This window comes from Chamaea fasciata, unplaced genomic scaffold (assembly GCF_029207755.1).
Source record: "Chamaea fasciata isolate MVZ Bird 193981 ecotype frontalis unplaced genomic scaffold, bChaFas1.0.hap1 SCAF_2, whole genome shotgun sequence".
NCBI lineage: Eukaryota > Metazoa > Chordata > Aves > Passeriformes > Sylviidae > Chamaea > Chamaea fasciata.
In genome coordinates, this window is record NW_027094087.1 from 43338960 (window position 1) to 43362322 (window position 23363).

The 23363-nt window shown below is 44.1% G+C and overlaps 1 protein-coding gene across 2 annotated transcripts in view; it reads right to left on the reverse strand.

Annotated features, from left to right (window-relative positions):
- The window catches only part of ARHGAP20 (Rho GTPase activating protein 20), a 57802-nt gene extending 37083 nt beyond the window's left edge, over positions 1-20719 (reverse strand). Inside the window, exons 1-2 of one of the 2 annotated variants that reach the window (XM_066175810.1) lie at positions 20618-20719; positions 10537-10622 (exon numbers count right to left, since the gene is read on the reverse strand). In XM_066175810.1, the coding sequence (XP_066031907.1) occupies positions 10537-10622; positions 20618-20716 (185 nt within the window). In that variant the 5' untranslated portion in view covers positions 20717-20719. The other variant, XM_066175811.1, reaches the window with a different exon arrangement.
- Between the last annotated feature and the right edge of the window lie 2644 nt (positions 20720-23363).

Consider the following 23363-nt stretch of genomic DNA (forward strand, 5'->3'; position numbering starts at 1 on the left):
AGTTGAGGAACAAGCAAAGCCCTGTGTAAGTTCTTGGTCGTTCCCTCAAACCAGCTGTAGATGGAAAAGGGAAGAAACAGGGAGATAGAACACGGTGCTCCTCAAACACGCTGTCTGGAGACGTCCTTGTGATGGATTCTGGCTCAGCACAAACTATCTATAGATGAAGTAAGGAGCTGAAAAAAAGGGATGCCAACAGCCATGCCCATTTTCCCATGACTTGCTCAGTCCGGCCTGCTCCATCTCCACTGCCTGTTCAGCACTACCATGCAAAGCCCTGCCGGCCTCAGGGACGAGCATTCACAGCTCCCACTGCCATGAACAAGGTAACTCAGACAAGGCTCACCCACACGGAGCTATCTGCAGCTCAGAGCCCTACTTAGACAGGGAGATATTTATAGCTATAGATATATATAGAGATAGAGATATAAAATCCTCTGCATTTTTAAAGGTGCTAACTGCTCCTTTCTGTCACTACCTCCAAACCACAACCAGTGCCCTCAGCAAGTCACCCACATGCTCAGGATCTGCCCACCTCAAATTTTCATGATCCTCAATATGCACTTCATCTACATTTGCATGGCACTTTATTGTAATAAATAATAATTATACTTGGAGGGCAAAAGAAAGCACAAAAAGTATGAGCTTGAAGGTAGGAGTGTTTTCCAGGAAGGTGGTAGGTAAGATGTGGGCCAGCACGAAGTCAGTAAGCAGTTGTAAACTTACACGGACTATTTATAGAAGGGGCTTTAATAAACAAGCATAAAACTCCCTTAATCACATGGGCTGCCAACCCATTTCTGAAAATCTGTTGTCAATTGATCCCTGCTATGCCAAGGGAGCTTCGTTCTGAGGATGCTGGGCATGTTTGCATGCTGTTATCTTTGGCAAATCTTATGCAGTTGAAGCAGCACTTTGTGAAAACAGTGCAGCATTCCAGAAATAGCAAGTCTATTTTCTGCAGCACTCCTTTAAAGTCCCCTAGGCCATCACCGTTGTGGGTACGGTAGCTTTTGTACCACGAAACAACTGAGATCTGCTTGGTTTTTCAAAGAGCATTAGTTGCTAAGTTTTACAATGCCTGATTCTACTTTACAAGTGTCCTTTACTGGTTGCAACTTCTTTTTTACAAGTAATGTATTTGAACAAATAGGGGGCAGTCACCCCTCACCCCTGCATTTTCCCTTATGGACTGTGCCTCTGGATCTCATAGGGAGTCCTCTGACCTGGAGCACGTATCAGCCTCAGTTCACAGCCTCCAGCACAGGGCTGTCCTCACTCTACCCAGGCAAGCAGCTGGACCTCAGAAAATTATACCCAAGATCAAGCAGTGAGTCCCAACAGGGTCACAAAGACTTCGGACCAAAATGTGCTGCAACCCACTCTCCAGCACTGGCAGGGTAAGCACAAGCCTGGGCAATGGAAGGAAGATGTATATTAATTGAGATTGGGAGCAAGTTTTACTCAAATAAATAAGACACATTTATATTTTAGCACAGAAATCAAGGCTAAAACTTATATTTATGAAATTGGATATCACTCCTCTGCTTCTAAAACTCAGTGTGCACATTTTAATGCAATATATACTGAGAAAAATGTTCCAACTTAAATTATAATAGGATTCTAAAAATTGTCTTGTATCATCTCCGCATGATGTCAAAACCTTAAGAAACATAATAAAAATTATTATGAAGACTAAGGTGGCTTGCACTAAATGTTTCAGGTGCTGAGGCACATAACAGACTACTTTTCTGTAGTCTGGCAGTAAAATATCACATAGCTGTAGGGTAAAATGCATCATTAAAACAAAATCCTCACACTTTTCAGGATGGAAGCTTGGCAGCTTAACTGTAAACAAAGCTGCACTTAAGTAATTTTTACATAGCCAAAAGGACAATATTCTCTGCAGAGCAAGCATGCACTACATCGTGGAGGCCAGAGACAGGAAACACACTTGTGGTTTGGTTTGCTTCCAAAGCTTTTTGTTTTATTTTAACAAACAGCTGCAAGGTGTTTCTCTGAAAATTTAACACAAGGGAAAAATTCTCTATTGGTATAAATTAGCACCACACATTTTGGTCATATTTTGCCTATTTCCACCAGAAAACAATTTAGGCGACATTATTTAAATCCTATTGAAAAGCTCTTGCAGTGTGGGTGTTCTCCAGTCAGTCAACAAGTTCAAGGGGTTTTGCTCTAAGGCCCCCTGTGCAAGAGAGACGTTTGGGAGAGGACACATTCACATGCAGAAGTCAATAAAAGCTTCTTGGCCTTTGGAAGAATCAATCCTCTGTTCACCACTGCAGTTCCCACTCACTTTTACTGACTGACACAGCAGCACCGCCTTGAGTTACTCTCTCTTTGCAGGTGCACCAGGGAAATGCCATTCCAAGCACTGTCTACCCAAACAGAGATTTCACTGTTCAGACAAAAAAAGAAAAAAAAAAAAAGAAAAGAAAGAAAAAAAAAAAAAAGTCACCAAAAAAAGTGACTTGGGGGGGGGAAAGAAAGATCATAAAGAAAAAAAAAAATAGAAAAAAAAAATAGGATGAACTGAGGGGAAAGAAAAGCCCAAAACTTAACACCCCAGCTGTGCAGTTCAGCACAATGGTTGTCTGGGCTTTATGGAGTTTCTCGTGGCCTACAAGTAGCCTGGATGCACAGGCTACCTTTGGTACTACCAACCAAGCTTCTTCCTACACATTCTGTGGAGGTGTGCAGAGGAACAATCTGGAATCTCAGTCCCACTAGGAGATCCAGTATTATTTTAGTCAGCTGAAGGGATAAGTTTTTTTGTCCTAGCTTAACTTTTTTGAGAAGCAATAATTGCAATTAGGAGAATTAATCCCACTTAATCACAACTGGAACATTTAAAAGCCTGGCTCAACTCCATTGACTTTGACTTACCTCATGGACAAAACTGACTTTTTATTCAAGAGGGGTTTTCATATATCTTCTTGTAAAGTGTATTACTAGAGTTCAGCACAGGTCATAGAACATCCAGGAATTCTGGGTTACCGAAAACAGCTAGGACATTCTGCAGATCTTTACAGAACCTTAATTTAAAGCTGATGTGCACATGAGGTAAAAAGACTGGCGTGGACATCTTTAGAAATCCCTTCTGGACCATCACGAATGGCTGTCAGTGAGCCTACATGTTTCTGCTGACCCTAACATCTCCAGCTATATGTCACACAGGCTGTGTAGATGGGCAAGAGTAAGGCATTTGTTGTGACCATGTCCTTTCAACAGGGAAATGGCTTTATCTAGTTGACTGCCTGGGAATACTGCCTGTCAGTCACCCCACTCAACTATTGGGTAATACCAGTGGGGCTGCTCATGGTGTCTCGAAGTTTCACTGCTCAATAGTCCTTCCCCATTAGGCTTTGATTTTCCCATTATTGAAGATGCAATTCAGATAGGTAGGTTCAGATTAGATCTTAGGAAGAATTCTATACTGTGATTGTGGTAAGGCACTGGCACAGGTTGTCCAGAGAAGTTGCAGATACCCCATCCCTGGAAGCGCTCAAGGCCAGGTTGGATGGGGCCCTGAGCAACCTGGTCTAATGGAAGGTGTCCCTGTCCACGGCAGGGAGCTTAGAACTAGATGATCTTCAAGGTCTCTTCCAACACAAGCCATCCTATGATTCTATGAACTGTGGGACACAATGGGGTGAACTCCACGAAGTCCCACCACAGACGTGAGGAGGGATCTGCACAGCCCCCGTATTGGCTTCAGTTTGTAAGGACCACTCCTCTAAGAGGGATGACCAATATGGGTGCCAACATGGAAGACAGGACTGTCACTTCACCTGTCCAGATGTAACAGGAACAAATCTGGCTTTGTTCTGCCTCCAGGGCTTTGAATTATATTTTGATACTTGTACTACAGCACAGAAATTATCCTATTAGAGTGAAGAGATTACTTGATATGCCTGCTGCTGCCAGCTATGGCAAGCATAATGACCCAGATTCCTTATGACCATGCATGGAGCCGCATGCACCTGTTTGCTCTCCCATAACTAACTGCCCACATATTTATTCAGTGAGTTTTTCATGTAGCTACTTGGGCAGGTTAGTCAGAGGTCCCTACTCCACTAGTGATCTGAGCTGGGGAAAAAAGCTGTTAGAGGATCGCCTACATCTCTGTGCCTTATGATGATAATTACCTGTTCAGTGCTGCCAACAGTTATGCTGTACTGGGATGTGCACAAGCAAAATTCCAGGTGTTTGGTAAGCTCTCTGGTCAGCAGGACAGTGTCTAAAGAACAGAGGCACTTGAGAGGTAAGGAAGCCTCTGAGATGATGTCCATCTCTTATGGGTTTAGAGTCTTGCCCTTGAGGCTTATTATCCTTTATTGGATCTAGCCCCCAGCACACAAACACTAAAGAATGGGCACAGAAGATACCTAAATACAGACTGTTACTCCCATTATGTGATTAAAGCCCCTCACCAGCAGCTTTGTGCAGCACGAAGATGCAGCTGGACCAGGAGAAGAAACATGGCATCAGCCTGGAGGAGAGTCCAATGGATATTTAACATTGGCCCTTGTCAGAGGTGAGAGCACCAGAAGCTGCACATCAGCCTGTACATCATTAGAGCCTTTCTCCTTGTTTACACAAGATAAATGATCACAAAGCAGACTGAGCAAGTTGGTCTGTGATTTCCTCAAGTATGCTGTTGCCCAAACTGTTGGCCAGACTGACACTTGGCAGAGATTCTATTGTCTAAAATCAGCGATACACAATGGCTGAACAACAGCTGCATTCTGCCAAACCCCAAGGCCTAATCCAAGAAGTCCTTTAAATGGGCTGCAGCCAAAAGCCAGTGTGGACACTGAGACATCTGGGCAAGGAGAGCCCTGCACCCATCCTGATGAGCACTGCCCCTCACTGTCTTCATACTGCCACAACTCTTTCCGAAAGGGAATCGGCTTAAGGCACTGGTGTTAAACTATTACTCATTTATTGTAAAATGAATCCCTTACTTAAACTCCAATCCCTCCAAAACCTTGCTTCCAAGCCTTCCTTCTTCTTACCTCCAGTCCTTCCCTTTTAATAAAAAAGCAGCATAACTCCAAAAGCCACAGCTCATTTCGATCTCCAGATGTACAAACATCGCTAAAACCAGTTCGTAGGTCGTAAATGAACAATTGAGGGGTTTTATCAAAAACAAACATATGCACCCATTTAGTCACACAAAAACAAAACAGAAAAAACACAGCAGAGGGGCAGGATTGCTCATCTCTGAGCTAAAAGGCCATCTGAGGCCTCAGAAAGTTCACTTTGTTAACAGTTAATAAAACTTTATCCTCAGCTATTATTGTGTAAAAGTAACTTTTGTGTTCAAACACATGGTTTAAGGGAGCAATACTCCAGTGTTATAATTAGCTCTAATCAAGCATGAATTAGATATACTAGAAATTGACAACTTGTAGAATATCATCACAGGTTGTGTTAATTATGTGTAATTCCATTAAAAAGGAAGAGCATTAAATACAAAATAGCAATTTTTAACAATTACTATTTTTCTACAAATTCAAATGTGCTTACCTTACATAGGGAAACATGACACATTGAGGGGAGAAATCCAGGCCAGTTTTCATAGAGAGATTTCTGCCCATTCTGATTGAGCACAAAATGTTAAAACATCAACATGTTTTCATGAAATAAAAAATCTCAGAAAAAAACCCCCGATTTAAGAATTAGACCCAGAAGCAAAGAAACCTTCATTTGCTTTGGTGACCGAGTCTCTAGGAATAGGATTTTCCCTCCTTTTTGACGACTAGCTGGAGCCAGCTGGGCTGATACCCGTCCATGCCAACTCCCGCCCTGGTCCTGAGCCCCACTCTCCCTTGCCAGCGGCATGGAGCTGCTCCGGAGGCAAATTCCCACTGACCACATGTGGAAGGCACACCCGGAAACCGGCACACACGCACAGCACGGCCTCTGCCCCTCACAGCCCTGCAAACTCACGGGCGAGGCACTGACCCTAAGCCATGCCCCCACCAGCAGTGGCACCCTCGGCCGGCCAGGCCATGGCGGCCCTGGCACGGGGTGCCACTCCTCTGCCTGGCAGGGACGGCCTCTGCCATCCACAGCCCACACTTTAGGAGACGCTGCCGTGGTGCCTGGGGGCTGTGCAGGAGCAGCACCCACCTGCACACGGGCAGGCAGGAGAGCGGGCAGAAGAGCCTCTGCATCAGGGCCTCGTCCTGAGCCGGCAGGTAAAAATGGCCGCGGCGCGCGGCCCAGGGGCCTGCGCTCCCTCGCCATCGCCTCACCAGCCCAAAGCACCTCAAAGAGATTACAAAATTATTCACTAGCATGGATATGACTGAGGAACGAGCAAAATTATCACAGCTGAAATACCTATCTAACAAGCTGGTTACTTGTAATGGACTTTTATCCCCTTCCTCCGTGCCATTGGTTTTGCCTGAAACGCCAACTTCTCATCTTCCCTGTGAAAAAGAGACAGTTAAGGCCTTCTGGCAACCTACATTTATTAAAAGTCCCTATTTTTGTCTTCTTCTAGTCACATAGCTTGGATCATCCACATATCTTCCGACTAAAACCCTGAAAACACAATGTCCAGGACTCTGGGAACAGTCTGTATTTGACTCGCGCCAAGTGGAATGCATTACTAGATTACACATATGATCTTCGTTATCTGGGATATTTAGCCTTTGGCACACGACCCCTAGAAGATGACATGCCAGAATCACTGTGCACTGGAAGAAGGAAAAACAGCCTCTTCTGTGAATGGCATAACATTACTTCTATGCAAAAAAGGGGAGAAAACACCCTGGAAATTTGTGAAATCTTCAGGTTTTGCCTTCCACTTCTTCAACCATAAAAGCCACACAACAAAATTGGGTAGGGGTAACATTTTAGGAACTTCCTTTTCAGATTCTTTAGGGATTTATTAATAGCACTTTCTAAAAAATATCCTTTGGGATTTTTTTTTAAAACAGCCTGTGCCCCCAGCTTACACCAAAATAACATCATAAACACTCTCCATGCTATAAAAAAGAGTTGTTACATTTTCAGTATTTTAACACCTTTAATGTGTAGACACACAGATCTATAAATAGTCTTTCAGACTCAGAAATTGTGAGATTATATTACTTGGTTTCAGCATGTAAAAATATCACTTTCAAAGATCTGTTGAGGTGTGCAATAGAAAAAGGGAAGCTGCTGGCAACTGCAGCACAGAGTTTGGCTGTCCCTGTGAAATACCAGAGATGCAACCAGAAGACCACCAATGCAGAGCAAAAACTTGGGTTTTGTCACATGTGAAAATTGTTTTGAGGGACAGCAGAACAAAAGCTGAAAATTTGACTTGAAACAAGCCTTTATTATTCTGTATCAATTATTTGAGATGACAATACCTGATGCTTTAAATCCAGGCCTCAGGTATTTCTGTTTCAAGCATGTAATTTGTACTGCATTGAACTGTATCATTAAGTTGTGCAGGTTTCGCTAAAAGACACCAAGAAAAAGTAAGAGGAAAATTACAACTGCAGAACAAGTCTGGGAACAAATATAACTAACCCAAATCCTTTGCTGATTTCATACACATTAATGGACTTAACAATCGAATTCATTTTTTCTGCACCTGAATATGAGCCAAGAAAAATACCAAAAGCTTACTTCTCCAATGTATTTCTACAATAACCTTGCTCAAAGTGCTTCCGAAGAGTACATCTGATGATCTGGAACAGTCTTGACCTGACTATTCATCACAATTTTGTGATGAAATAGAAGCTTTACAGAAAAAAAGGGAAGAGAAACAAAAACAGGTGGCAATGGTGGTCTACATAGTTTCATCTCTTGGCCCAATTCCACTATAATAGCTATACTATTTACAGTGTTTCTCTTCTCCCTGCAGGAAGTGAGACATGGATTACAGCACAGTTTCCCTTCTGTGCACCACCATGCCGTACAGCCATCCCAGAACTCCTCTATAGGCCCAATATCATGTACTTCCGTCTACATGATTGACAAGGCAAAGCAAGATTTGTAAAAAATGCTGAATGTTCATTAAACCAAATGACAGAGCTGGAGAAAAAGACTACAAGCTTTTAAGCACGCAAGACTTGCTTCTCTTTTGGGACTCGATAAGAGGACAATGGCAAAAAAAAAGCATCTGGTTTTTCCAGCTTGATCATCTTGTCTTGCTCACATCCTTGTGTCATCACAGCTAAGACAACACCACCATCAAAAACCTTAGTCCTCTGAAAGCTAAATAGCCATCTCCAGATGTCACCACGGTTTCTTTGAATAAATAGCATTAATAAACTTCAAAATGCCCCAGAGTAAGTCTGTCCAAAGTGCCACTACGTTTTATGAACATGCCCTGTATATAAACCAGGGACACCTGACATATAAAGTGGTATAAAAAATACAAACTGACTTGGCTTCTAAGTATTTCCTGCCCTTTTAAACTTTGCACTTGTTCATTAATTTCAACAAATATTGAGGTGAGCCAGCTGCTGAGGTGAGAGTATTCAAATAAATCCCTCACAGACGTTTGTTAACTTCAGATAGGAGCTTTATTATCTACAAGTCATTAATCAACCATTAACAAGTAAGTGTTATGGAGTCCCAGTATTAAGGTTCACTGCCAGAGAAGAATAATAGATTTGGCAGACGGGCTGTGTCTATAAGAACTAAGAGCAGAGACAGGTCTGAGGTAAAACATTTGGAGGAGATTAGAAAACATGAGAAGTCATTCTGTTGCTCTTCGGCTCTCCTTCAGAGAAAGCACTTCACCAGAGTTAAGCATTTACACAACAAACCAAGTGGAAAGATCTAACTCATCCATCAGTTTGGTGGTGAAGAGGAATGTGCTTTGCACAGCCAAACAAGGAAGTCAGGCACAGGTGAGAATTGCTGCTCCTGTGAACAGTAACAAACACCATCTAAAGTGTCACCCTCTAAACTGGAAGACTCTGAAGCTACAAAATCACCTGCTCCGAGTTCAGCATCCTCAGACTTCACCCAATACTTCTCACAAAGGCCACAGACTTCCGCTCAAAACAACGGAAGCAGCCAAATTTTGCATGACACAGGCAGAGGACAGACGTGAGTGAGGCAGCATCCATCAGCTGTGAAAACAGCATCATTCGTCGCGTAGGGTAAGCATTGCTTCCTGCAGAACAAGGAAACGCATTCCCCTCTTCGGTCCTCCCCATCAGACAGTTTCTGACAACTGGCCTTACAAAAGAATCCTTTCAGACACCAGATTTGGAAATCATTCTGATCTGGGCTATACAAGCAAGACACTTAAGAAAGCATGAAATTCTTAGGCGAAAATGTAGTGTGTATTACACTCAGTGTCTCTCCAGCTATTTCTGATTTCTGATACTTATGGAGCAGGCAATAAAGTGAATTGAAAAAGCAGAATTGAAGAAAAATATTCATGTCTGAATACCAGCAGGTAAATTAATTTTGACTTTCCTATTTTGCAACTCTGATTTTTTCACAGAATACTTTCACAAGTTTCTGAAATACTGTGGAATTCTGCATGATGTCAAACCAGGTATTAACTAGATCTAAGACAAAGAACTTTCCAGAGCTCACATACTGATTACTTAATTCACCACAGAGTAGGAAAAAATCCTTACAAAGCCATACTTTTATTTCCCTCAGTAACATTTCTTCATAAAGAGCAATACACAGCTGGAAGCATTAACAGCCTACCAGATGGTTTACTTCTCGGTAAACACATTTTGTAAGTTTAAAGTCTAATGAACTGTAGTGCAGGAAGAAAAAAGTTATGTATGCAGAGTAGTTCAAATGGCAGGTCAGGGCTGGGGCTGGACAGGGAACCAGCTCCACAGAAACTTCCATTTCTATGGCAGCTTTACATTGGAGAAAGGAGAGGAAGGGTGGGAGGATGGCTGATTACGGCAAAAGACAAGGACAAAAAAGGGTGAATGCTTAACACCCACATATTCAGCCCCACAAGTGCTAATACTGGACAGGGAAAGGCTGTGATCACAAGATCCTGGCCCACAGCATTGTCCTAAACCAGCAGGTGCTTCCAGAGCCCTGGAGAGCCTGTACCACGCAGCAGGCAATGATGGAAGAATCTCAGCTTAAATTAAATTGTGCAATTCTATAATGAACAATCCAGAGTTATGCCTGACACTGTGGAAGTGTCCAAGGCAACAAGCATTCAACTTCTTCTGCCCATGCTGCCTCTGCAGCAGGCAATCACAGCCAGTCACAAACTGCTCACAGCTGAGCAGCCCAAATGTCACATACCCGGTTACAAATTGCAGAGCAGCCCTGCCCACCCAGTCAGGTACGAACAGCTCTGTGTGGCAGCACTGGGGACACCCCCTCTAGAAGCTTAGTCCTGTGCCTGGGCTGGTTCTGTCACATCTTTCAGCAGGCTTTATAGCTGTGCAGCTACCGAGGAGCCTGAATTGTGTTCAACAACCTGGTGTGGACAATAGTTCAAAAACATTTTAAGTTTTGGTCTGAGAAACTGCCAAGCAGTACAGCAAGCAAAACTCACTGACTTACCTTGAGGCCGATCTGGATCTGCTGAGTGCTTTGACAAAGATCAAAGATGGTGCAGACTGGCGTCTCTGGGCCAAACTCTTCATTTTCTGATTGGAAAGAGAAACAAAATGAAATCACAGGTGAGATTCAGAACAGTAGCTGCATGTATACAGACTGCATGTATACAGCCAGACTCCAATTTCAGACCATGGGAAAAAGATTAAGTTACTGCCCTCAGCAACCCTGGAGGGGGAAAATTTCACATGGTAAGAAAAGCAGGAGCATTACCAGAAAGCCAGTGTCAAGAAAAGCTGAAAATTAGCGTCCATACACAGATACTTGAGGCACCCTGCACACATAAACACCTAGAGCTGGTCCTCAACCACCTTTGTGTTCCTTAGTAATTTATTGTACTTAAAATTTATCAAATATCCAGGTGGTGGTTTAAACCTCAAATGCTTCATACATTTCTGTGTCAGATCTGACATCTACCATAAATTAAGGTTTGGATTCTAACCACCTGACCTTACATGCTACATTAGGCTACCCTTTTTAACAAATCTTTAGAGATGAGTGCATTTTCCTTCCCTACTAATCTATCAGGAGCATTATATCTTGGCCCTCAGTAGTCAACAATGACATCTTTTCCATTTCTGATTATGTATGAGAAAAATAAAAAAGGGAGAGGCAGGACAGTTGTTAGCACAGAACTAGGAAGAGAATGAGAAAAAGGAAACACGCAAAGACAGAGAACACGGCAGGGAAAAAAAAAGCACAAGGAAGAGATTAAAATGTCAGTAGCTAACAAGGGAGCATGGATTTCCAGTCAGTGAAGTTGAACACTACAATAAAAATACTGAGTAAATAAATACCACTGTTTTCCTCAGAGGTAGAAATTTTCAAAAGCACCCACAGGAAACAAAACACACATTTCCCTGAACGCAAATGTATTCACCACGACGCATTCAGTCTTCCTCCTGCAGCCAGAAGCAGGACTGAGTAGTCCTGGCCCTAACCCTGGAGGGCTGTCTTGAACCGGTTGTGCAGCCTGCTACGGAGGTGCATGACCTCTCCTCTCACTGACCCCCCACCAGACGGGTGACTGTTACCTTTTTTAGCTCAAATACTTTTCAGAATAAACTGCTGAACAAAAGAACCAGGGTCAAACTCTTCCTGAGACCCTGACAGAATATCCAAGAATGCGGTGGTACCTTACACCGCCCTGGCCACCACCGAGAGCCCACAAACAGGTGAACCTCTGACAGCCCTGAAGTCTCTGTTGTCAGCTAATCACAAAGTATGATTCTCTTCCTTCATACCAAAAATAACCACTGACTACCAGGACAAATATGTCAGGACAGTAGAAACAACTGATTCTTCTGCCAATGTATGTGCTGGATGTGGGATACATTTTGTTTGGGCAGGTGCACAGGGTGCTCCCCTCGGAGAAACTGAACTCTGTATTTTACTCACTTGTGACAAGCGCATTTCCTTTACTCGCTGCAGTCCATCTGTTATTGTGTCACTTTTTTGGTTCTCTCTTTATCGATGTAAGGCACGCTTGTTTGTTTGGTCACTCAGTTACAGCTATTGTGCAGCAATTATTATATACTCAACTGTGTAATTTCAATTCACCTTTAAAAATTATCCCCTTCTCCCTATTTTATCAAAAAATAACCTTCTCAAGACTGATAAATTATGTCTGGGAAAATTTAGCTGTCTCCAATTGGACTATAACTGGATAATAAAAGATTACTAATAAAATTACTAATAAAATAAATATATTTACTAATAAAAGATTACTAATATTAAAAGAAATGCCAATTTTAATAGTGTTTTTATAAAAAAATAAATAAGATAAATTGGTCTAGTGAATTAAATCAGTCTTACTGCTGGCAAATCTCAAAAGCTGTTAGAGGTTTTAAAAATAGCATACCTGCAAACATGAAGACATAAAGAGATCTGTGTAACAATGCAGTGTAATATGCTACAGAAAACCAGCCACATATGTCACACAACAGGAAGATTTTAGGAGTTTCGATAAAGCATCAACTCCCAGTGGGAAATTTACTGCAATTTACCCATTACTGGGCAGGTGGCTTTTGGGGGGGTAAAAATCTGGAGCATCTCAGCTCCTGCAAACACAGTGGAAGTTTGGTTACATTTTCAAAGAAATCTTCAGGTCTGAAAAGAAAGCCACTGGGAAAAAAAAAAAAAAAGGCAAAAAACTGCAGTATTTTAAAATCTATGGCAATTCCAGCATTTTTTTCATGCCTGGGTTAGCAGTGCTGAATAGTACCTGTGCCAGCGAGATTCCAGTCTTGACTCGAATGTCTGAAGACCAAAGTAAAGTCTAGACTCCAGCAAGTTTAGTAAGAGCTCAAACAACTGGCAGAGATAATCGTGGTTGGAGGGGACCCCAACAGGTCTGTGATCCAGCCGCTCTGAACCTGCTGACAGCAAGACCCACTCAAGCAGGCCACTGTGGGCCACCTCCAGTCCAGGTCTGTGTTACCTCCAAGGATGAGATTCCACAGCTTCTCTGGGCAAACTCTTAGCACAGCTACTAAGCAAATCTTACCAGGAAAAAAAAAAAAGCCTCAAAACATAAAAAGATCACTGATGGGAAAAGGAAAATTTTCACAGTGCTAAAGTGAGTCAGGTCAGCTGTATGCAAATAAACACATTACACAGAGACACTGATTACAGACAGAAAGGGGTGTTTTATTTTTTTTTTTGCTATGTACAGAGTTTGGGAAGAGAAAATAAGTGACCATCATGACAACTTGAATTGATTCACTTGAGAAAGGAGATGACAAATTCACTTTTTGTTAAGTTGGATCCAGTTGCCTGCTATCCTCATTTTTACTGCTTTTATTATGTGCAAGGATGGCAATGTGGAGGAGATATATATCCTGAACAGCTGTAGTGAGAGCAGATGTTTGGGAGGAAAAGGAGATGCACTGACCAATTATCTAAGCATAGAACACAGAGAAACATTTCTCAACATGTGTCCCACATCATTACCTCCTATTTTTTTTCATGCAAATATTAGAAAGGTCAACACAGACAGAAATTCTCATACTTGCTGCCTGAGTCACACCCATGTGAAATGTATCATAAAACCAGTATCTATAATGAATGTTTACAGTGTGCCAGATGCAAAGCTGATAATCTTGTGTCAGTCAGGACAAACTAGAGTTACTTCTGTCTTCCTCACATTCAAAAGCTTGAGTTCCTGCCCCCTCTCCTCCGATTCAGGTTTAACTTCATAGTTTCTGCATTTCTGGTTGTGGTTGTCTTGACTTTTTAACAGAAAAAGGTTTTGCATTTTCAGTTGTTGGACTGGTGATAGTATTTGACCAGTTTCTCATCTGGTATAAAAAAGTCATAGGCCTGTAGACTGGAAAAGAATGAATTTACACCAGATATTGATCAGACCTACAATCTGACACACTGTTTTGTAAATTGTGATGGTAGGTGGTCTATGAATGGATCAGCCCACCATACTGAGGACAGAAAGCTTGCAAACCATCACTGAAAATATGCTGTCTCTCCTCAGGAACCAGAACCCTTATGGATTACAGTAAAACTTGCACAAGTATAACACAAGTCATCAGCTGGAGGAAAAATCTATTCCTGGATGCCAATATTCAACTAATTTTGCCTCGCAGGTGAAGTGCATGATGGTATTATATGAAATTTATATAAATTAATATATTGCCCAATTACAATATTGATTTCCACTGTGGAAAAGATAACACGTGATAAGATCAAAAAAACTGGAACTGTTTCTGCACTTTATGTGTATCACTTTACATATCGCGCTTCTATAAAGACTGGCAGAGCGTGAATTAAATAAAGAATGTATGAAAAAAATTGATGGCAATTACTATTTACTTCGTGATGATAAGTAACTTAAGTAATGAAAACAGACTTTTTATAATATTTTCAAGTATCTAGAGAAGTTAAAAATCTATGCAGTGAGTGAATACCCTGCTGCAGTTCTTGCAGATGCGCCGGAGGTCAGAGCAGGCGGGCTCAGACAGGCACTGTGCGCGGTGATCCCCGGGAACACACTGCCCACACTGCCAGGTTGTGCTGCCTGACCCATGCCATGGTCAGACACACACAGGAAGATTCCTCTCCCCCAGCCTCTGACTCACACACCTGAGTTCTTTGCCCTGTGCTCCTTTTGTAGCTGTCAGAGAGAAAAGGACAATTTAGGGCACAGTTCATCTTGTCTGAAGTTCTCCACCACTGACTGTAAAACAAAAGTAAGGTGACCAAGAAAATAGGTTAATCATCATCAATCCCTTCCTTGCTATCTGAGCCAAGGACAGGGAACAGAAAAATGTTTGTGCTCAGTAACACAGGGAATAACCGTCTTCTTGCAGTGGCTTGAGCTTAGGATGAGAAAACAATGTTATTTGATGTCTCTTTAAGAGACTCACACAAAACAGTTGAAAAATTTTAGTTCCTGAGTGACAGGTAAACACAGCAGAAATGCCTCCTCAGCAATGTGCAGATAACCCTGTTAAGGCTTCTTCAGACACTGAAGGATCTTAGGCTCCTGATGTACAGGCTTACTCCAGAAATGGGTCCAGGCTGGGAATCTGCCTGGGTCATTTAACTGGGTGACAGGGACAACCCTCAGATGTGCCAATGCCTCAAGCTGAGGATTGCTTTCAAGTGGCTAAGCTCTCCCTTTCACCGCTTTATTTTCCTAATAAAAAGAAGTCTGATTTTAGCAAATCCTACTCTCTAAATGTATTTAAGTTAATAACTGTGTGGGATTTCACCCATGCAAACTCTGCTCTTGTCTGAGCAGCAAAACATATCTGCGGCACAGACAACAAATCCTTACCAAAAACTGGGAGGCAAAGTTCAGCTAACTGCCCGGCAATCAAAGAATCAAAACAATCCTCAGCATACAGCAGTTAATTTTCCAGGACAACTGGGCATCACCCTTACCCCTGTATCATTGGGGCACTTACGAGAGGCAATACATTATATTTTCCTACATACTACAATCCAGTATTTGCTAGACTTACAGACTAGGGCTGTCAAAAAAACCAAAAATAACAATAAACTCTTATACTTTGTTAAAGCAAGCAATGGACCTATGCTAGCCTATAACATTTGAACTGCTGGCTCAAGCAGCAGAGATGTAGGTCCCACAGAGAGACCATTTACCATAAAGTCAGAGCAGGTGACAAAACTATGTGCTTTTGTTTATGCTGGCAGAATACTTTTACTTAGAAGGACCTTCCTAGAAAGAAAGCTATTTTCGGACGGGTAATTGTGGAGAAAACAATTGCAGGGGCACAAGAGAAAAGAGCTATCAACATAGTGGAACCAAAACCACATCATCATGGAACAGCAGCTGCTAGAGAGCACAGCAAAGACTGAAGGCCATCTCAAAGTAGAAAGAAAAATGTATAAAAGAAGCTAAGAGTAAAACATGTTTCACCAACTACTTCCTGAAGGATACAAATGTTTGGAAGCACTGATATGGATGTCTTCAAAAGACTTTTCTCATCTACATCACAAGATGAAGACATGAAAGATTACTAAAAACATCACAGAGGAGGGGAACATCAAATATGTTGCTTGTGGGTCCTACGGTGAATCAGAGCACTGCTCAGACCAGTGACTCTGTTTGTGGTGGTCTTGTTGAAGCCCAGTGTTTCCTTTCAAAGCCACCACAAAGCAGGAAGGTTAATACATGGATAAAATTCTGCCCCAGTTTCTGTATATAAGGACTTTCTCAGGAGCAGTTTACATATGACAGAGAGAGGAGATTCCCCCATTCCACATCCAGATTTCAAACAACATTAAATAAAGAGGCAACAAATTGCTATTTGCGGTTCTTGGGTATTAGATCCCACATGACCTGTTGTGCCCCTCTCTTTCCTACTGCCACCAAGAGGGGCAAACAAAAATCCCAGGAACAGGGAACTCAAGAACTAGAACACACTGTTCTCCGCATAATTTTTAGTTTCTCTCATGGACAGAGAAATGAAGGATTGCAGACACTAGTTCGTAATTAAAGCAGCACCAGGAGGCACATCGCAAGAGTAAGTTACCATAAGCCAGCACAGCCTACCAAGGTGATTTAACCTAATGACCCACTTCGCGGGTGACTTCATTAAAGTAGGGGCTTTTTCAGTCCTCATCAGAGACAAAATAGCTACAGGATATGTCTGCGGGATGATAGCAATTGTTCATCACTTCACTAAATAGTGTCAGAAGTGTTCCTATGTGTCTGAAATTCCCAGCACTACCAGGTGTGATTTTAGAAACAACCTACCAGATCCTCAGCCAGGACCATAGTAAACGGGACAGAGTCTTGCAGGAAGAAGAAATCTCTGCTTAAGGAGATTTACGTTAAAAAACCATACATATATTGGAACGAGATCAAGGTATCATAAAATATAATGGCAAATACATATTTGATTCATCTTTCCAGAGTAAAACAAGGGATGAAGATTATGTATGATTACTCTTCCAATGTCATTGATTTGCTTGAATTTATCCATTTAATGCACTGTTGAGGAACACTATAACTCCCTTTTCCCCGCCAGTAAACTGTTGCTGCATTTGTGATCAGAATCACAAAGAAACACATATTTATGGTGATGGAATTGCCAGATTTCAAGTCTCAAACCATAAATGCTACAATTTTTCACACTTTGTAGGTGCAAATATTAAAAACTGCTGAGCCTCCAAAACATTTTAAGCAGTTATTCGAAACCTTCAAGGAGGCAACAAAAATCCTAGGAGTGACTCCTTGTGCTACCAGATATTGTTTTGTGTAAAATATTCAGGGTTGGTTGGAATCTAGTCCCTCTGAAAAGAGAGAAGTGAAACACCAGGAACTTATAAATACGGTTAAACGATCCAGCTGCTGCTGCTGACACAGTTACATTGGCATAAAAGACATTTCTGCTGCATAGTTCATTTTGACAAATTTCTAGAGATAAGCTCTATCACTATAATCACTTATGCTACTTCAATCCACTTCAGAGTTGCATCAATTTACTGGTATTGGTCGCAAAGTTAACAGTCAATACAGAACTTCTCTGGAGGTCAATCACACACAGTGACTGCAGTGACTCCAGTAAGTCCAGTAAAGGAGGGAAACTAGCCCAGAAATTTCCAAAAGCATTAATTAAAACACTGCACTTCGATGTCACCTTTTAGCAGAGTGTCTTGAGTGACTTGTAAGCATTTAACAGAGAGAACCTCCCACAGACTGTGAGGTAGGCTAGCAGTGCAAATTACTTTGCATGCCAAGAACAGGCAAAGAAACGTTTCCAGGATATTAGTTCAAATGGTCACATAAAATACATGAAAAAAGCCCCAGACATTTTCTGTCCCTGTTCTGGTTCTGTGATGTGATCAAGCACGTGATCCTTCAGCTTCGTTTTGACAGCCAAGCAGACGATGAAGTAGGAGTTCAGAAAACCACAGAACAATGCAGCAAATCTCAGCTAATTTGAGGAAATGTAGTCACGATAATAAAAAGGGAGAAAGGTTCAGTGGTCACCTAGCATCACATATTTAGGGGTAGCCTTTTCCAGAAAGTAAAACAGTTGATGTTAAATAGATATTTGCAACAAAACTGTTTAATTTGACATGCTGTGTCACCAGTATCAAAACTGATTTCTTGCCAACACATTCTTCCATTTCACTGTATGTAACCAATACAAACAAGGCAATCTCCCTGGAACCAAAAAAGATTTTCTGTATTGTGAAAAAAATGATGCTTTGGCACTGACTGGAAGACAACAATGAGGTATATATACAGTCCAAAGGACTCAAATAGTAAAAGAAATATTTGAACTGTCACTGAGATCCAGCTTCACCCAAAATTAGGAATACTCCTCTCCTGTACATGGATAAAGGTAGGAATCTTCTTCCTCAGAGAGGCAAAAGGAGGTGGCATGCTAGTAGTCTCAAGGAAGCACCACAACCGTGGACAAGCATCTGAGCTGTTGGCTGGATGTTGGTGGCTGCCTGTGTTGGCTGTGCATGGTGTACAAAGCTGCCATATGCTGCAGGGCCCAGCCAGGGTCTCAAGCTGCTTCTCCACAGGAGGATCTCCATCTGTACCCCCGCTGCATGTGCCTCCACACGGAGGAATTCCAAAAGGGCTGCCAAGATCTGTAAAAAGTATCCCTGCTCTCTTGTCAGCGTTGGCAAAAACAAGGTCTGCATTCCTTTGACTGTGGGCTCTTTGGAGCAGGAATAGGAAACACAAGTGCTACCATTAATATTTGTCCTCAGAATGCTGAATAATGAAGTGGAACTTGCATGATAAAAATGTTCACCTTTGCAGTACTTGAACATAACTTCTCATTTCAGGTGGGTGCCTAGCATCAGGGCTCTGCTAGGTTGGAAGGTACATGGTATTCTGTCTTCAGCAAAAATGAAATAAATGTTTGACAAAAATCAAAGCTGCACATGTAGCCCTCTCAAAATAGATCACAGTACTTGGAGAGGGTATCTACGCCGACATTTTGTTCAGCTGGGCAGCAGAAGGTACTCCACCACCTTGTGTAGGTTTATCACATGCCCAGTTCAGAAACCAAACAGGTATTAACTGCAGCAAAGTGTAGTAGAAATCTTGGCCAAACTCTCTCCAGGCAACCATTCCACCATTGACAGCAGCTGCCATTAGAGGTTCCCCAGGGCTGCAATTAGGCTGGAGCACTACGTGGCTTGGTGGGACACAGCATACACAGACACAACCCATGAAAACACACAGCATCACCTCCCAGCTCGAAGAGACACATCATCAGGACTTTCCTCTGCACTGCTGTGCCATGGCCAGCAAAATCCCAGTGACTGCTTAGCCACAGGACTGGACACAAGTTCAGACTTTACGACCATCCTAAATTGTCACCAGGTGGGCAGATTCACTTAGGGACACTGAAACCTGGCCAGTCATTCTAATCCTGCCAGCTTATTTAGCAGTCATCTGAAGTGCACCTCTAAAGACAAGGCAGTGAATAGATTTGAATGTCATTGTCAAGCAAAATCTGCAAGGCAGCAAGGTACCAGCTCTACTTTGGATAGAAAAACACGACAGCACTTGCTAAACCCAGGAGAAAAAACGAATTCCTGTTTTATACAGCAGGAGGAATCTGGTTATTACAGCTCGCTTGTTACAGCTAACTAGAAGGCAGAAACAAGTGCTTGGCTGTATGCAGAAGAGAGCATTTTGCACTTGATTGTATCAGACGATGAATAGCAATTTGAGACATCGAACAGATTTTACAAGCGGTTTTGAAGATGGGATGAGACTCTTCTGCTATCAGTTGTATACACTTTGCACAAGGTGCTTCTTCAGGAAGCTTCTTATATTTATCTTTCACAAAGCACGTGCGAGAGCAGCCACCAAATACCCTCATCTCTACCAAACCCTTCCTTCGCTCTCTCTAGGCACACATGCAGCAGATCCCCCTTCGATCCCCGGGATAACCACTCTGCAAACCTCTCCCCAGCTCTCTCTGATACCCACCGAGCAAAACCTCCAAAAATCCATCCAGCAAAACGTCCTTTAGGTCTCCCCACGAAATCCATGTAGCAAACCCTCTTATCGCTCCGGCACATCCATGCAGCAACACGCTCCGCGGCAGATAACCGGGAAATCCATGCAGCAAAGCCCTGTGACTCCACCGAACAGCATCCAGCAAACCCTTCCCGAGCTCCCCGGGACAGCTGTGCAGCGGCGTTCCTTACCTACCCCGGACATCCAGGCAGCAGCCTCCCTGTGCTCCCGGCACATGCGTGCCGGCACCCCGCCGAGGTCCCCGGGTTATCCACCCGTCAGATGCCCCTCGGCCACACTGGGCACCGCCGCACTCCCAGCTCCCCGGGGAGCCCGGGCACGAACCCTTCCCGCCGACAGCCTCGGCTCCGCCAGCGGCTCCCCCGACCCCGGCTCCGACGGCAGCGTGCAGGACCCAGGGAGATGGCGCGGCGGAGCGCGCGATGGGGCCGCGCTGACCTGCGGTGCCCGCCGCGGGAAGCTCCGGGACAGGGGCGAGGGCCGGGGGGCGCTTTCCCGTGTGGTCTCCGGGGGCGGCCTCACCTTCTTACTGTCGGCGGCGGCGAAGCCCCTGCTCTCGCCGCTCACCGAGGACGAGCGGCCCGGGCCGAGGTGCTCCTGTTGCGGGGACATCACGTCCATACAGCCCCGCGCCGCCGCGCTCCCGCCGCGGCGACACCCGCGCCGCCGCCCGCACCATGGACAGGGCGCGCCGCGCCGCGCCACGCCCCCCGCGCGCGGGACACGCCCCCGCGGGACACGCCCTCGGAGGCCACGCCCCCCTCGGCCGCCCCGGGCCCCTCTCTGTACGGGGGGGTCTGGCAGCGGGAGGGCGGCTGCGCGCATGCGCGGCCTCCGGGGGGCGCGGGGGTACGGCGAGGGCGGTGGGCGGCGGTGCGCGCGCTCGCGGCCCGCGCCTGCGCGCGCTGCGGAGTCGGGGGCCGCGGGGTCCCGGGGATGTCGCGGGTGTGCCCGGGGCGGGGCGCTGCGGGACGCGTTGGGGGGTTACGGTGCTGCGGTGCCTGTTGCAGGGTCAGAGCACTGGGGGGCTGCTGTAGGATCCCAGCAGTGGGGCGGGTGTTGCACTGCGCCAGAACTGTGGTACCCCGTATGTCCCTGCAGCAGCCAGTTCAGCACGAGGCATGGTTCTCCCCAGATCCCCCCTCGCGGGAGGGTCTCTCTCTGAGGAGCAAGCCGTGGGTTGGGCGCAGGTGTGGGGGTCCCTAGGGCAGAGGAGAAGCGACCATGGCACCACAGGCTTCCAGTGCACTGGGGGAGGCCGGGGATCCCATCGTGCTCCAGAAAACCGTGAGCAATAAGGAGGAGGAACCACTAGTTCCCCTAATGGATGGTGTTGGCTCAAGAACAAATGGTTGTAAGTAGGCTATAAATAAATCTCAGCTGGAGAAAGGAAGAAAGTGTAATGATCGTACTGATCCTAAGAGGAAGAGGTTGTGGAGGATCCCTGCCAGCCAGGAGCAGAAGGTGCAGCTCTCTGGTGGTGATTTGATACAGCTGTTATGTTGGTACATTATTGTATACCCTCATTAAACGTGGTGTCTTCAACAGTGAGGGGCTACTCCTGATCACCCAGGAGGTTCTAACTCTTCCTACACTTTGAGAGGGATATTTTTATCTCCAGCCTTTCTAGCTGTTACAGACTCTACATGCATTTTCTCCCACGTTGATCATAAAAAGTAAAAAGAGAAAGATGCTACCATCTCATGTGCAGCTTTTCCAAAACCACCACTTTCCTTCTGCATGAAGAGTTTTTACATCCCTGTGGTGAATTGGATTGGGAATAGATTCAGCTTTAACAAGGTTACTTTTCATCTGGAGAACCCAAGCTGGTTCTCCTCCTGGAAGCAAAAATGGATGTGCTGCTTCCGCGGCTTGGTGGCCGTGGCTCTTGCCATAAAGACTAAAATAGTAGTAAATGATGAATTTGGTTCCATGTTGTGTAGCTACCCTGGATGCATTATTTAGGTTCAGCATGTCCATGTAAAAGTGCTTCAGTGATTCTTTGTTGAGATTGATGTGGGCATCTGCCCTCTTGTTCCCTCATTTTTGCAAGTTAGTGGAATAATGTAAGTAAGAAGAGATGAAATATTTAAGTCTGGAATGCAGTATGAGTTCTTCTGCCTCCTCCAAAGCCCTGAGATTTTGTGGATCTGACCTGACTTTTTCACCCTAATGTACGACTGACCAATAAAAAGAAAATCATAGATATCTGTGACCACCAGGAAATTGCTCTTGGATGACACTGTGTCTGATTTCAGAAAGCCCAGCAGGCTGCCCCTGGTATCTTTGGGAAAGCAGTGGATGGTTAGGGCAGAGGTTTGTCTGTAGTGCGTGTGTTAATGTGTCATGAGTTGCACCATTTCCCCTTCGTCGCCTGTGTAAGGTCTTTCAGCTGAAGTGTGAAACCTTGAAATGATGCATTCTTGGTGTCTGTACTAATTTACAGACAGATGGCCATTCATCACTTAGGCAAAATAGTATATAAAAAAGCCTTCTGAATTTTTAAAGCATGAGTCTCTGAAAACCATGATGTCAGCTGATTTCTGCACATCTGGGCCTTGGTGCGGGCCAGGCGTCAGGCCAGCTGTGAGTGCCCGTCCCCACAGGCAGTGCAGACCTTTTGCTGGTGCTCTTACAGCTTCTCCCTGCCTTCCACTCCCATCCCTTTGGTCATGTCCCTGTTTCTTGTCCTTCATCCTCTTCCACCACGCCAGTCCTGTGAGCGGTTGGCAGCAAGGAGGGAACAAGCAGGGTCATAGGCTTCCCCTGGCACAGCACCCGGCTCTATAACATGGGGATGAGCATTCAACCCAGCCGGATGCCATCCCCAGGCAGGTCTTCGAATTTCTGTGGGAGGGCTAAGAAAAGATTTATCAGGGTAGAAAAGAAACGGTGCAAAATGCCTATTCAAAGCACAGAATATATTTAGCAATTTGACAGCCTCCTTTCCAAAAACATTTGCAAGTGATATTCTCAGTGACATTTTGGAAACGGGTCTGTATGTATATGTTTATATGAAAAGGAAATGTTGCATAAGATTTCTGAAATGCTTGCACGTGCATAGAGGTATTCTTTTACCTACTACCATGAGCGCATTTCCTACACTCTTCATTGAATTCTGACCCTTTCACCTACTCACAGATGCAAATAGATCAAAATCTTGTTGTTTTGTGATCAAGATGGAGAAGCTTTCTTCTCTTTGAAGCACAAGTATGTTTACATATGCAAACATACTGCCAACATGTTTTTGTTAGCTTCAGTTCTTCTC